Raw genomic sequence first — 15,113 nt, 5'->3', positions numbered from 1 at the left:
TTTGGCTGGGAAGTGTGACCTTCAGATTATAGAATTAAGAATATAAAATCTAACAGCATCTTTCTCGGTCAACAGAAAAGCACAACAGTCCACCGGATGCCTACAACAGATACCAAGGCAAGCCTGGAAAACAGAGGGGTAAGAAACCTCAACTTTATCCTCTTGTCTCAGTATTGCTGATGATGTTGTGCAGATTGCTGAGAAATGAAGGCCAAAGATTACAGTGAAATCATATCAGTCTTGTTTTTATATAGGACAGTGAGAACTGTGTGTGTCCGCTACCACTGGATGGTGTCTAACACTTTCAGATCCTGCCATAGTGGCTTTTAGGGATCTGCTGCCAGAGTTGATGCCATTGTACAAATGTCCTGACTGAACTTACTTATTTTAACCTGCAGTGTTTGACACTAATGGATCAAAGCAGGTTTTCTTGGCCTTAATGCAGTTTTCTTCTTCTAGGTGGAAATGGAAGGAACCCACAGTACTGAGCACTGACTGCACTCTACAAGACACTTGGTTTTAAATAAAGAATTTAATATTGAAATTAAATTAAAATGTAATGTTTTTGCAATAAATGTTTTGTATATATCAACAATGTTGTTTCTAAAGATTTTTTAAACATGGTTTAAGATATCTTAACCACAAATTGCATGTCTTTTTCCTTCCACTCCATGCATAGCTTATAGGTTTGCTTTGTGCGTGTGCGTGTGTTTTTTTTTTTTTGTTTTTTTTGTTTTTTTTTTTTTCCCCCACCCCCAAGAAACGTGCTTTATACCCAAAGCGCAGTACTTAAAAGTTCATTACCCAAAAGAAGGGCCTTTTTATTCCAATAGAAACTTTTGGATGGATGGATCGATTTTTTTTTTTTTTTTTTTTTTGCTAGAGGAAAATGCTTGTCACCGGGAATGGCATAAATCAGTCAGACGTTTTATTTGAAACATTTTCATTTGTTCATAAGTCATTCTGCTGATAATTATTTTTGCTGGTGTTATTGGTGGTATTATTGCCAATTCAGGTGTGTGTGATGCATACCCTGCTCTAGGGCGAATACGGGGACAGGGAAACCATGCCAGTTTGACCACAGAAGACAACCCCGTTCATTCAGTTTAGGCTGTAATAATGCAGGGAAAACACTATTTATTAATAATAATGCATTTTATTTAAAGGCGCCTTTCAAAACACTCAAGGTCACCTTACACAACAACAGTACATCAAACAATATATAGTTGAGTCAAACTTTATTTTTATAGCACATTTCATACACACAACGCATAAAGTTGTCTTTATGTGTAACATAAAGTTACGTTACAGTAACGATACAACCATGAAAGTGCAAAAGATAAAAATGCGCCAGTAGGTTTTATTGCAGTCATACAAATCAGTAAATTATATATATACACAACTTATTGACTATTAGTGGTGATTTTATATATATGATGGTACACAAAGGCCGTTCTGCGCCTTTAAACTATCTTGACCCGCAGTTTGATGACGACATCTCGCCACCGGAAGCGATATTTGAATTTGTAGTCCTCCCTGATAACAGCTGACAAATGACAGCTGAAACTCCTTCATTTCATGACATTTCTGTCTTAATTTGGGAGCCAACATTTTGTCACAAGCGGACTCGGGCGACGACTTTCGACCACCGGCTCACATTGTCAAAGAAAGACTGAACTTCTTCTTAGTAACATGTAGCAGTAGCTTATTGAAGCTAACGACAACTTGCTGTGTTACAGCTTTAAGTTTGTCGTAACCCTAACCCTTTTTCTTTAATGTGAGGTTGTTTTTATGTAGTTAAGAGACCGTGTTTCCGGTAGCTATTTAATGCAACCGAAAAGAAAATGACCGTGTTTATGGTCTTTTGTAGATGCACCATTTGTAATGTTACTAATGTAGCTCACCCTATAAACCCATAACAGCTAATATTTCGTTAATAGTTCAGCTTCTATGTATGAAATGACATGCAGCTAGCAATAGAAAATATGAAGTAATGTTGCTTTAAAGTGCATAAGTCAGTGTATTAAGAAGAGAAAAGATGATGTCTGAGGCAGGGTCAGATGGTGAACAGGGCGGACCCCCTGTGAAAACACAGATAAGTGAAGCTTCCAGGCCTGACCTACATGGGTAAGGCTGTGTTTCACACTATATTAACGTGCGGTTCATTTGGCAATATGATATGAGGTTAAGCAAATCTTTTTTATATGCCTTCAGCCTTCTGCCAGGTGGTAATGCATCCTCAGCAGATGTGAGCCCCTCTACTGCTGCAGAGACCAGTGGCTTGTTGTCATTACCGTGGGAGATGGTAACCCACATTGCCTCACACCTTCCTGCTCAGTGTGTCATTACGGTGCTGCCAAAGGTTTGTTTTAAAGATTCTTTGACCCATGACTTCCAGAGAAAGGAAAAAAAAAGGTCACTTATTGATCCTTAGTTAAGTTTGTTGTTTTGGAGGTTACTGTTTGTGCTCATTGACAACTTTTAATCTAATTTGTCTAGTTTTCGTAAATCTACTTTTTATTTCACATTAGTCTCAAATTGTTTTTGTTGTTTATTGTCTACACTTATTCTGTCTTATTATTGGCTTGTCAGTCATCTGTGAGGCACTTTAAATTGCACTCTGAATGAAAGATGATATACAAGTAAAGATTGGTTGATTGATTAAAACACAGGAAAATCAGGTATAGATTCCCAGAATACAACTGGCTTAGACTTGGTTTGTTAATATAATCAATTAAGTCGTAGCTTGATGATGAAGTAACTGTCTTGGTTGCCTCCTCCTCCTTTATTCAGGTATGTCATGCCTTGAGTAATGTGGGCAAAGACAGCACTGCTTGGCAGATTCGGGCACGCAGACTGGTAGGATCCCAAGCTGGCTTTCCGGTGGGGCCAAGGGAGGAGTTTGACTGGCCCACTGCTTGTCTGGAGATGGAGCAGCTGATCACCTGCTGGAGGAGTCAAGCACATCTTGTGGCCAGACAGACTCAAGAGGATGATGAAGAACAGGATAGAGTGAGGCAGCAGCAAAGAGCAGGGCAGGATGGAGAAGCAGTAGCAGAGGGACAGGAAGCTGAGAGAGAGGGTATTGTAGAAGAAGAGGCAGTGCATGAGGTTGCATATGGTGTTGATGAAGGGATGGAAGTGGCATTGGAAGGTGAGGATGGTGAATTGCAGCCTGCTGCAGATGGGAACCAACTGGCAAGACATGGGGAGGAGTTGGAAGAGAGACTAGAGGATGATGCAGGGGCAGTAATAGAAGGGGAAGGGGACCACAGGGTGGTGTTCGATGATGATGAGCAGCAAGATGGTGCTCTCAATCAACAAGAGGAATTGGAAGACCCCAGATATCTGGCTAATGAAAGACATGTAGAGATGGAACAAAGTCAAACCCCCAGAAGTCCTAGCCCACCCCCAGCACTAGAGTGTATCACCCTCCCCTCAGGACACATTGCCCAGGTCAACTCAGTCCTCCTCGTGGGGGGTGAGGGGGCAGTTTGTGCCACAGGGTCCAGAGACTGGAATGTTAAACTGTGGGATCTGCAGGCAGACTCTGATAGCATGCTGCTGCACACATTGGGAGGGCAAGGCCACTTCAGCACCCATCTGGGCTGGGTCTGGTGCCTGGCATCTCAAGGACCTCTGCTGGCCTCAGGAGGCTTCGACAGCACTTTAAGGCTATGGGACCTACAGGCAGGTGGGGCAGAGAGGGGCCTGATCAGGGCTGGGGCTGCTGTCCTCTGCCTGTCCTATCAGACAGACGTGTTGCTGGCTGGTACATTTGACAAGAAGGTCAGCATGTATGACACCAGAGGTGAGGGGGTTTCACATAAATTGCATTTCAATTTAGTAGGTGTTAAACATGTGAGCATAACATACCAATAAACATAACTCTTCTAGAAATATTCTTATAAATGTATGTTTATAGTTCACTTGGTGTCTGATGTTGATTATGTCATAATTTTGTCCACAGCTGCTGAACCCCTGGTGAAAAGCCTCCGTCTCCATGGCAATGCTGTAATGTGCCTGGCTGCAGATGACAAGTACATCATCTCTGGGAGTAAAGACTGCACTGTGGCCGTCTATGACCGCAGGGCCGACAAAGGCTTGAATAAAGTTCGGGTAGATGAAAAAACAAACAGACACACTTTAGAAATATGTGTTTATCTGCAGATATGCTCTTATAACCAGACTAACTCCAACTAACCCCTGCACTTTCAGCTGGGCTCTTACCTACTGTCCATGAGCTACAGTGACAAAGAGGTGTGGGCTGGAGACAACAGGGGTATGCTCCACTCCTTTTCTATGCAGGCGGGAGTCTTAAAACTCCTGTCCCAGTTTGATGTGGGACACACAGCCTTGGTCACTGGCATCCACAGGTCTCCTGGAAGCCTCTACACCTGTTCGTCTGATCGTACTGTCAAGGTAGGTTGAGGCAAATGCCTTGTTGCCACTGAATATTCTTAAATTGTAGTTTCTCTCACAGATTTAGGTGTTTTTTCGTGTCTGTGTTGCAGGTTCATATCCCTTGTAGACCTCCGAGGACATTATGCACACTGCGTCACCAAGCTGGAGTTAATGGGGTAAGTGCCACATCTCATTTAACTTTTAAAATGTCAAATGGTTTCCTTTTGAAGATTAGGCTCATCCTCATTTCTGAAATGTTTTTCTTTCTGTGTCTTTACCTTCTCAACCATACACCACCCGTCTTCAACTGTCAGCTGAGTGTGGAGGCAGGAATCCTTGCTGTGGCCTCTGGGGATATGTGTGTGGAAATCTGGAAGCCCAGAAAATGAAAGAACAAGACCAGCAAATTTTATAACAAGAATTGAAAGCAGGTGGGGACAAAGACTGATGCCAGTCAACAACATAGTGGTCTTTCAGAATTTTGGAATTTGGAAAACAAGGCGTGCATTAAAAAAAAAAAAAAGTCTCTCTTGCTGTGCTGGCTGGCTGGCTGTATCAAGAGAGATGTAAGTAGTAACTTAACAAACACTAGAAGTGGAAATTAAGAGAATAGAGCCCCTTGTTGCACACATGAACAATTTAATTTATTTTGCTTTACTGCCAAACACAGATGTTACAAAGTATCAGTTGTGCTTAAGATCTCTAGAGTTTTTAGAAATATTTGCTCCAGTTGTTTGATGCTAATTAATTTTTTTGTCAAAGAAGAGGCTAAATCTAAGAGGTGTTGATATTGTTTTTATGATTGAGATGAGGTTTGGGCAAGTTCAGCTCACATGAACGTCAACCAAAAACCCAAAAGGTTTTTGTAATTTCTTGTCTGGTATTTTTTAGTGATGATTTTTCACCTTTATTTGACAGTCGAAAGTGTACGTCTCTGGCTGGGGTCTAACCACTGCAGTTATGTGGTATGTGTCTTAATCAGTAGACCACCAGGGTTCCCCTTGTCTGACATTTTTCTACAACCAAAAAACGTGTGTGTGAAAACAGCGATGGTGTTTATCACTGATGTTTGTCCCGCGCACTTATTTTCTCATTTTGTGCCAGTACTCAAAGCTTTCATCAACACTACATTTGAAGAAGTGTTTGTCCAGCATGTTCAAACGCTGTGGAAACTACAGACATTTAAAGGCTTCAAAATATTTACATGCTCGCAAACTGACTGAATCTGTTACATTTTACCAAAAGCATCTCAGTTGTCATATATGGTGAAATAAAGCCCTCTGTGACACACTCGATTGTATTTGTAAAGCCTAATGAATAATATTTTACTTGTAGATATGCGTGGTCCTGCATTGTTCCACTGCCTCAACAAAGTAGCACTGTATATGTGTGTGTTTGTGTGTGTGTGCGTGTGTGTGTTAGTTTTAACAATTATTTAACTGCCTGGGTAAATGTAACTATAACTCATTTGCACAATACTTGACAGATGTAAACAATAAAACACATTAAACAACTATTTCCAAAAAAATGGCTGAAGGTCTTTTTTCACTGCCTTGCTGTTATGGTGGTGCATGAAGATTGTTTGGATTGGACAGAGAAGTTGTTCAAATGTCATATTGTCTTTTTAATGTGTGTAGCTTTTGCAAATGTTGCATTATTTGATTTTAATTTGGGTTTAGGGGCAATGTATAAGCAGTATAAGCTGTAAGATGTATGGTGAAGTAAAGGAAACACATCAGTAGCTGCATTCATCTGTACTCAGGACTATAAAGCAGCACACAAGTCTTCTTATCTGTGGCAATGAGCATAAAGTTACTTTTGCCTGTGGTCCTGAGAGTACTTAACATAGTATACTGCTGTGAAGGAGATCTTTTGTTGACAAAGGTGATCAGGATGACATGTTACATGATATAACACAATGTAACAATTACAAAAACAATTTAAAGTACTCATTGTGGACATCCTGTGTTAAATAACAGACATGGAGCATGCCAGTAAACACTATATTCTGAGCCATCTTCAAACATCCTGTGTAGGGCAATTCAGACATAAAGTCGTGCTGCTAGAGAACATGTAGTTATTCAGATTCTTACATACCTTAATTCTCTCCATGCTTGCCTCCACCCAAAGTGTATCCACCACGTGCTGCACATCTTTCCTGACACTGGCTGTAGTATACCCCTATTACCATATGTTGATTCAATATCCTCCCAATTGATCAACAAGTGAAATATTTAGAGCTGCAATGAAATAAAATTGTAAATAGGTAAAAAGCAGGTATTATTTTTCAATTTCTGCAATAATAGTAAGGTCTTAATTGATTTGGTGTATTGTGTTCTTATAGTGAGCAGAAATACATGGTGTAAAAATAGCCAAGCATTTCTATTAAATGCCTGCAGACAAGGGACTGCACATGGGTGTATGACACAATGGGCCAAATGCTAGAATATGTTCGTATTTTTCTAATTAAATCGGTCACACTTTTTTCGTGAGGTGGAAGAGAAAATCCAAAATACAAGAAAATTGGTCAATGCGGCAAATCCTCGTAAATCACTCGTACGCATGGTTGAACAACAAATCTGTGGTACGAGTTCCTGCATCTGGCCCGATGAGCATGCAAGAATGTGTTAGTTATAGGAAAACCGTTTGAATACGTCGACAAAGAGTGTCCCTCTTAGTGTATTATCTAAGAGGGACAGAGAATGATGTTTTTAGGTAGCCTACGTACATTTACTGAAGTACTGTACACAAGAACCGGTTTAAAATACCTGTAGGCTACTAAAGTATTTACATTCTTTGTGAGTTTAAACTTAACTTTCTCCTCAACTTTAACCTTGACAGCTACATTTGCTAGTTTGTTTGCTTAGAACCGTTTTATGTGTAAAGTTAACAGTGAAGTAATGAAATATTAAACACTTTTATAGTCTAAACAAACCAGTCAGAACAAACATTAAAACCATATTGATATACAGGTGAAAGCTGTGACCACATAGGGCACGTTTTAACCTGCCTAAGTACAAAGCTCAAGTATATTATCTATTTAAAGTAGTATAATAATAAAATAATGTTGCCTTGTGTCAGTGTGAGGTTTTGGGTAGTCTGTACTCCTCCTTTACATCAACTATACATGGGATAGGACAGAACATAACCAACAAAAACACTTTTTTGACGCTGTAAATAAAAGCTTAGCTATCACATTTCCACCAGTGTGATAAGATCCTGCAAGCCAATATAATAAAAAAACTTTATCAAAATAATGACTTAATAACTCAAAATGAATTTCAAATTATTGACTTAGTAACTCATTATAATGAGATACCTCAAAAATAATGAGAAACTATCCCAAAATAATGAGAAACTATCCCAAAATAATAAGAGAAACTAATAAGTCATAAGATAATTCATTATTTCGAGAATATAAGTCAATATTTTGTGAATACTTACTTCATATAATTCATTATTTTGAGATACTAAGTCATTATTTTAAGAAAGTCTCTCATTATAATGACTTACATAATTATTTTCATCACAGTAGGGGAAAAGGCCGTCCTTCAATTGCATTTGCGCAGAATGCGATTCGGTCAAATTTGTTCCTTTGCTCTTTCCGTAGTGTGAGTTTCCTTGCGACGTCTCATGCGTTTGTTTACAGGAATGAACATCACCCTTCTGTCTGGTGACACCTGTTTACTTCTCAACCACCTTCTTCGCTCATCGCATATTTGAGAATAGGTACGTTTGCATCCCTGTCTTTGTTATTTAATCAAGATTAAAGCTGGGACTTAACCAGCTCACAGTTAGCTTGTCGGCTAATCTACAGACCACGTGAGTTAAGACTTTTAGTTCATTTTCTGCACCAGTTAAAACTACACATACTTTTTCTTTAGGGAAATATCTGCGCAATTAATTAATGATGTGAGAAAACGAACCTCTGTGAGGCGTTTAAACAAGATGGACAAGCTGTGATGAAAACGACTTAACTATTAAAAGGGCGACACCTGCTGGGAATTTCTTGGTATTGCGTTTGTATTTGTAAATCAACTGATGATTTCAGGGTGTCTGCAGGCCTTAGAAAATCTTCAAAAGCATGAAATTAAGTTTAAGTTTCCTTGCAGGAGAGTACTGAAAATGTGATATAATAATAATAATAATAATAATAACTAATTCGAGGACATCTTGTCCTTACTATTTTTCTATCATACTTTCGTTTTTTTGGCCATCTGCCAGTATGATTATGAAACAAGTATAAACATGTATTCTATGTGGTATTAAAATATAAAAGGCCTTCATAAGAACAAATCAAATGATAAAGTGAACTCTATAGCACATTGTTGTTTGTAATTCCTGTTATGGATGCATTTACTGTGCCATATTTAAATGAAAAACATATTTTCAATCACTTTAAAGTTCCAGCATCTAAATTGCAAGCATTTTCTGCTTTTCTTTGGTTGGACAAAACAGCAAGTTTGAAGTCCTCACCTTAGGCTTTAGTGGGAAAAATACCCACTCATTTTTTCCACTGTTTGTTGCACTCTCTTGGCCACTGTATTGGCTTACTTCAGAAAATGAAAATAATATTTTGTTGCCATCCTACTCAGAGACTCAAACAAATCATGTGTACTTTGATTTACTGAATAAAATTAAACCTGCTTGAAATTAAATATCCCTAAACAAAGATCACAAAAAACAAAGGGGATTGAATAGTTTTCCAAACCTCTGCAGCAAGCGAACACTGCAATAAGGAAAACACATACAGAGTTTGTTTGTTGAACACTCTTCAACCAATATTTGCACATCAAAGTAGTTAGACTGGTAAAACGTGATATCCATCAGCGTATTACAGCTGTTTCACATTACGTAGTTGTAGTCATTAAATATGTGAAGAAAACCACTAACTGGCTCCCTGTATTGCTGCCTCTTGTAATAAGCACATCGCAAAATGTGCAGTGATGTTAAATGCAATGTCAGCCTCACATTATTGGGTCATCTTATTGAAAAGTTCTTGGTTATATATTTTTTTATTTGTCAATCAGAGATGACATTACCATACATGTAACAATGACAGCATACTACCATTTTACTTAATCAGGGCTCTACTTGCCATCTCCTTGATGATAACCATCTTCCCAACACCTTTTTTATTTTTGTATAAGAGATGGCAGACCATGCCCCTTCTGTTGCCATGGAGGCTGTCCTTAAGCCGAGCTGCGACCTCCCAGAGGACATGCCGAAGATCAAAGGCTACGACTTTAACCAGGGGGTTGATCACCAGGCTGTGCTCAAGTCCTACCTCACCACAGGCTTCCAGGCTAGCAGATTTGGCTTGGCTGTCCAGGAAATCAACAACATGGTGAGATGACTGGGTGTGTGGTTTCTTATTTCTTATAAAAAGAATGTTATTCTCTACTTCCAGCAGCCGTGCAGATAGCTTGGGGATTAATAGCGCAGGTTTTAAGATGTTTGCTGATTGGCAACCGAAGCTTTAATTGACAGTCCCTCAGTGTAGATTTCTGATTGTTCTCTAACCTACAGATAGAGAAGCGTCTCGAGCCATTGGAGACAGATGAAGGAAATGAGGCCAGTTACTCCTCCTGCAGCTCGGGCTGCACCATCTTCCTGGGGTACACCTCCAACCTCATTAGTTCTGGAGTCAGGGAGAGCATCCGCTACCTGGCAGAACACAAAATGGTACAAACTAATACATTATCTTAATCATCCAGGTCTGTTCACAGTTTAAATGTCTTCCTGTTGTTTCAACTCTAAGGCAATCAACTATTTGACAGGAGGACTGCATTAATTTCTCTGTTTTGATACTCTGTGTTAGGTGGATGTGATTGTAACTACAGCTGGAGGCATAGAGGAGGATTTGATCAAGTGTCTGGCTCACACATACTTGGGAGACTTCTCCTTGCCTGGCAAGGAGCTCCGCGAGAGGGGCATCAACAGGTCAGCTACTAGTGATTCAGTACACCTCTCACATTCACATCCTCAGAAGGATGAAGATGATGATGATGCTCAGGGTTCCAGCCTTAAATGTGATACCACTCTCATGTCTGTATTCTAAATATGAAGCTTTGGTTGTCCAGTTATCACGGGGTTGGTGGTTTGATCCCCAGCTCCTCCACATGTCGGAAATGTCCTTGAGCAAGAAACTGAACTCCAAATTGCTCCCTGATGGTCAGGCTTGCTGCCATCAATGTTTGGCCGGCAAATTGCATTGCATTAATGCAGCCATTTAAAGATGATCATTCAGAACCAGGCTAGCTGTGTCTTTGTTTCCAGTCTTTAGGCTAACTGGCTGCTGGCTGTACAAGCCTCATATTTGGCGTACCCACATGAGAGTCATATCAATCTTCTCATCAAACTCTTGGCAAGAAAGCAAAAGGATTTCTTTGTACATGGAAATGTCAGTGGCAATACCATAAACTCAAGTGTTCTTGTTTACCCATCACTTTTCCATTATAGTGTATGACAACATAACATCATCAATAGCAGACATTCTCAAAATGATAAACACATGATGCAGGAGTATCATAGGCTGGTACCCATTTAGGACGTCCTAGTTCAACCCTGTCTCCTTCATGTCTCCCTCTTCTACCTCCTCTGGCCTCGCTGCATGCAGGATAGGGAACCTGTTAGTGCCCAATGATAACTACTGTAAGTTTGAAGACTGGCTGATGCCAATCCTGGACCAGATGTTGTTGGAGCAGAACACAGAGGTGGGATATTGTTTCTCTGCTGTTTCCGAAAACCAGTTGAAACTTTTAGTAGCTGTGCAGTTAGGATGTTCCTATTTTTTGCTTTTATCTTATTCTTTGTATCCTGTGATATTTCAATTTGTGACGTTTCGTGTTTCAGGGCACACGCTGGACTCCTTCCAAAATGATCCATCGGCTTGGCAAGGAGATCAATAATCCTGACTCTGTCTACTACTGGGCGTACAAGGTTAGTTCATATTGGTAATGTCATAAATGAGCAGGAGGTAGAATGATAACTATACATTTTCAATTTTACAAAGTTGTACAAGTAAATTAAACAAATTAGAAGAAAGAAAAACAAAGGACAAATTCTGAAAAATTACAATAAATATGAGTTGGAAAATGGTCTTGATCTTTTAAAGACTGTCTGGAGTGGTGTTAAAGATTGAGTTTGTGTCAAGTCTGAAGTTCATTAAAATAAGTTGCAAATCAAGTCTAGAGTTGATTTAAAAAAATTTGAACAAATTTTGTCCAAGTTATATGGATGATGATTTAATAGTGTGTCCTGTGCCAGTGAAATCAATGGACTTGTATGAGTCTGTTGATTGAATTTACTAATTCTGTTATGTTTGCATGTACAGTGTATTTTTGTCGACGGTGCCTTTTTGGCTGATCAAATCAGTAAATGTGCTGTTTTTCTGTTTCAGAATGACATTCCAGTGTTCAGTCCAGCACTGACAGATGGCTCTCTTGGCGACATGATATACTTCCATTCTTTTAAGAACCCTGGCCTGATACTGGACATTGTGGAAGGTAAAAAGAAACATTAGTGGTATAGACCACAATCACCACAGCTGGCTGTGAGTTTATTGGTTGGTCATGTCATGGATGTGTACTTTATGTCAGATATTCGCAGGTTGAACAGCCAGGCGGTGTTTGCCAAAAGAACAGGAATGATCATCTTGGGAGGAGGGCTGGTCAAACATCATATAGCCAATGCTAATCTTATGGTAACTCATTTCTTGTGATCTTTATTGCTTTACTTTCTCTTACTCACACATGGCTGAACACTAGATTTTGTTTACATTTTTGGAAGGTTAAGAAAACGCTGGATTGACACAGTTCTGTGAGTTTTAGTTAAAAACACATGATAATCATCTTCCATTTTGCAATATTTGTCATGGATAATAATATTTGTCTATAGATGGACATTACGTAGTTGACTGTTATGAGGCAGAACAACAGTTTTCAGTTGTGGCCAGCAAAGCAAACCAACAACAACATGCAAAATCATCTGTCTCCCAGGCTCAGTTTTCTCTTTGGACACACTGTCTCTCCTCTGTCTGTCTCCAGAGAAATGGTGCCGATTACGCGGTATTTGTGAACACGGGTCAGGAGTTTGACGGCTCAGACTCTGGGGCCAGACCTGACGAGGCCGTGTCCTGGGGCAAGATCAGAACAGATGCCAAACCCGTCAAGGTACCGACATTTATCCCGGATATATTTGCCATGACCAGACCAAGACTAATGTCAACATTATGTTTGATTTATTACAGTTATATTTGCAGATACTCTGTTTAATAGAAGATATTTTCAGATGTCTCCCACTTCTCTCTCTTATATTTCCCAGCCCTTACATAATGCACCTGAACTGTTTCAGATGTGGATTTTTTCCTGCGTGACTATTGAACATTAGTGCAGTAGCGAACAGAATCAGCTGACAAAGAAACAGTTGCACTTTAACGGTTAACATGCACTGCTGACGTGTAGACAGTAGTTGAAGAATCTGCCACACCTACATCATGTGGCAGATTTGAAAACAGTGTTCAGCAGTGACCAACAAATGTGGTCCATAAATACATTTAAATGTCAGTAGCTGGTGATTCAACACACTATATCCATGACATCACATTGAGTGTTGTCGCCATGTCTTTTTTTGTGTTTGTTTCAGATTTCATTTTCAAATTTTAGATCTATGAAGACAAACAAAGTGCATACACCAACATACACAAGCACCCACATACCGATTGAAAGGAGATCAACAACATGAAACATAATTTAAAAAAAAGATAATTTATTTATAAATAAATACAATGTGAAATAAAAATAGACAATGTAAACAGCTTTATTTGTAGATGACTAATGTGTCAATTGTGATAATTGTGGTTTTAAAAATCTTATCCAGTTGTTCGGAAGGTGATTACAGACAGGCTTGTTGCATACAGTGTATTCAATATAACTCATTTATATATGAAAGACTGCTGAAAAACACTGGTATAAATTCTGCTTTTAATTTTATTATTTATGCTGTCAATTATCCATAGTTAGGATTGTTTGAAAACAAATTCAGTGCCTCAGTTGGAAGTAATTGTTGTCCATTGAAATAAATTTCATGGGGATTAATGTGTTTGGAAAAAGTTTGATTATGCATCAGAACTGGCAGCCAAACAATGAGGCTAAGTATTAGTTTGAGCCCCTGAAGCTGGGAAAAAAAAGGATGTTTTCTAACTTTTTAACAAACAGTTTGAGTGGTAACCAGGAGCTGTAGTCCACACTTTGCCCTCAAGGTGGTGGTATTTGCTCATTGTTAGCTCCAATGGTGCAGTTGCAGGCCAGGACTCCTGGCACCACAGCACCAAAAAAAATGAAAATGAAAACCAGGGACCAGCCTCAGCTAATTCTTGTTAGTGTGTAACATCACAGAAATATATCACTGTTTCATTCTTTGTTCACAGCTGTACTCAGACGCCTCTTTAGTCTTCCCTCTGATTGTGGCCGAGACCTTCGCTCTCCATGCCGACAAGATGACTGCGAGCAAGAAGAAGGATTAAACGGTTGCCTCTTTAAATGCTCTGTTAGAAACACCAACCAGCTTTGATCCTCTGGTTCTTCTCTTGTGTGTGTAATTTAAAATAAGAGTTTGAGCTTCTAAACCTTTCTGGAAAAAAAACAAAAATGGGTTAAAGCAGCTAAGGTAACATCGCAGTGTTCTTGTACACACAATGCTACTGTTGAATAACTTACTGAATGGGAGTCAGCGGTGAGGGTTTCCTGTCTTAATGCTTTCCATAGCAATATTTACTTGTTAAAACAAGTACAGTTTTTTTTTCTCCCTTGTTCAGATGGCTGATATAGCATGGTAGCATGCTATAGCATGTACCAAAGAGACAGTGTAGAATGCATCAGGTTTTAGCATGTGTGTCTGTGTGTGTGAGAGGGAGAGAATAAATACATGTTATTTAAAAAGAGAGTTTATGTCAGTTTAGCTGTGGCATGATACAAAGTCACATCACTTTAATATTACCTGGGTTTCTGTAAGTCTTGTTTGCTTCTCAGTTTTTATGTTCTCCAACCTTACCGTCAGGAGGGAAGATTACTTTGTTTAGGTTAATGAATCATTGTGCCTCTATATAATGTGCACTTAATGTTTGTGCAGAAGGTCGATGACAGAAGGCCACAACGGGTCCTGCATGTGATCATATTTGTCTGAAAAAGAATATTTAGAATATTAAATACAATTTGAAGCACCTCAGTTGCATCTGAAATCTAGCTATGAGTAAAAAAGTGAATCACAGTCAGCTATACAAAGTGTTACTATTGTAGGTGTAACCAGTGTTCCTTTTTCTTGTAATTGAGACACTCAGATATCTTTCTGTAAACTCTCGATTCAGCTTCTAACCTTTGAAATGTCTGTTTTTAATAAAAAGATTAAATAAAAGCATAGGGAAGTCTGATTCTGCACCTGGAGTTTAGCATTGAAATGTCTGGTAAGCACCTCCAGTCACCTTAATGCTGTTTGTGAGATCCTCCCCTCAAAATATATACCCGAGCATCTCAACAAATGCGTGTATGTGTGTATGTGTGGTTACTGATTGCTCATATGCAGACAGACAAGTTATAGGTGGAACTCTCAGCTCCTTCCCTTTCTGTTGTCAGCAGAATCAACATATAATCTCATAACATTGATAAAAAAGCACTTCCTATCACAATGCATCAGTCTGCTGTTGTGGGAAT

The 15,113-nt window shown here is 39.2% G+C and overlaps 2 protein-coding genes across 2 annotated transcripts; both read left to right on the top strand.

Moving 5' to 3' along the window:
• The first annotated feature begins 1,844 nt into the window (after nucleotides 1-1,844).
• fbxw9 (F-box and WD repeat domain containing 9) lies at nucleotides 1,845-5,699 on the top strand. Its single transcript, XM_053338332.1, has 7 exons — nucleotides 1,845-2,127; nucleotides 2,215-2,362; nucleotides 2,794-3,811; nucleotides 3,971-4,119; nucleotides 4,219-4,422; nucleotides 4,515-4,580; nucleotides 4,719-5,699. The coding sequence occupies exons 1-7, from the start codon at nucleotides 2,039-2,041 to the stop codon at nucleotides 4,791-4,793; spliced, it is 1,749 nt and encodes a 582-aa protein (XP_053194307.1). The 5' UTR covers nucleotides 1,845-2,038; the 3' UTR covers nucleotides 4,794-5,699.
• A 2,321-nt stretch (nucleotides 5,700-8,020) lies between these two features.
• dhps (deoxyhypusine synthase) lies at nucleotides 8,021-14,811 on the top strand. The gene is made up of 10 exons (XM_053338096.1): nucleotides 8,021-8,133; nucleotides 9,555-9,751; nucleotides 9,934-10,089; nucleotides 10,226-10,347; nucleotides 11,024-11,120; nucleotides 11,260-11,346; nucleotides 11,807-11,912; nucleotides 12,006-12,109; nucleotides 12,453-12,578; nucleotides 13,835-14,811. Exons 2-10 carry the CDS (start codon nucleotides 9,557-9,559, stop codon nucleotides 13,928-13,930), a joined length of 1,089 nt encoding a protein of 362 aa, XP_053194071.1. The 5' UTR covers nucleotides 8,021-8,133; nucleotides 9,555-9,556; the 3' UTR covers nucleotides 13,931-14,811.
• Nucleotides 14,812-15,113: the final 302 nt, after the last annotated feature.

Source organism: Scomber japonicus, chromosome 18 (assembly GCF_027409825.1).
Source record: "Scomber japonicus isolate fScoJap1 chromosome 18, fScoJap1.pri, whole genome shotgun sequence".
NCBI classification, from domain to species: domain Eukaryota; kingdom Metazoa; phylum Chordata; class Actinopteri; order Scombriformes; family Scombridae; genus Scomber; species Scomber japonicus.
Note: the sequence above shows the minus strand (reverse complement) of the source record. Positions and strands in the feature narration are given on the sequence as shown.

Bases quoted from the DNA above. Each gene is read 5' to 3' on its own strand.
- fbxw9 (XM_053338332.1), top strand. From the start codon at position 2,039: ATGATGTCTGAGGCAGGGTCAGATGGTGAACAGGGCGGACCCCCTGTG. The intron at 4,120-4,218 runs GTAGATGAAAAA...CTGCACTTTCAG, and splicing joins AAGGCTTGAATAAAGTTCGG to CTGGGCTCTTACCTACTGTC. The intron at 4,423-4,514 runs GTAGGTTGAGGC...TCTGTGTTGCAG, and splicing joins CGTCTGATCGTACTGTCAAG to GTTCATATCCCTTGTAGACC.
- dhps (XM_053338096.1), top strand. From the start codon at position 9,557: ATGGCAGACCATGCCCCTTCTGTTGCCATGGAGGCTGTCCTTAAGCCG. The intron at 10,348-11,023 runs GTCAGCTACTAG...CGCTGCATGCAG, and splicing joins CGCGAGAGGGGCATCAACAG to GATAGGGAACCTGTTAGTGC. The intron at 11,347-11,806 runs GTTAGTTCATAT...TTTCTGTTTCAG, and splicing joins TCTACTACTGGGCGTACAAG to AATGACATTCCAGTGTTCAG.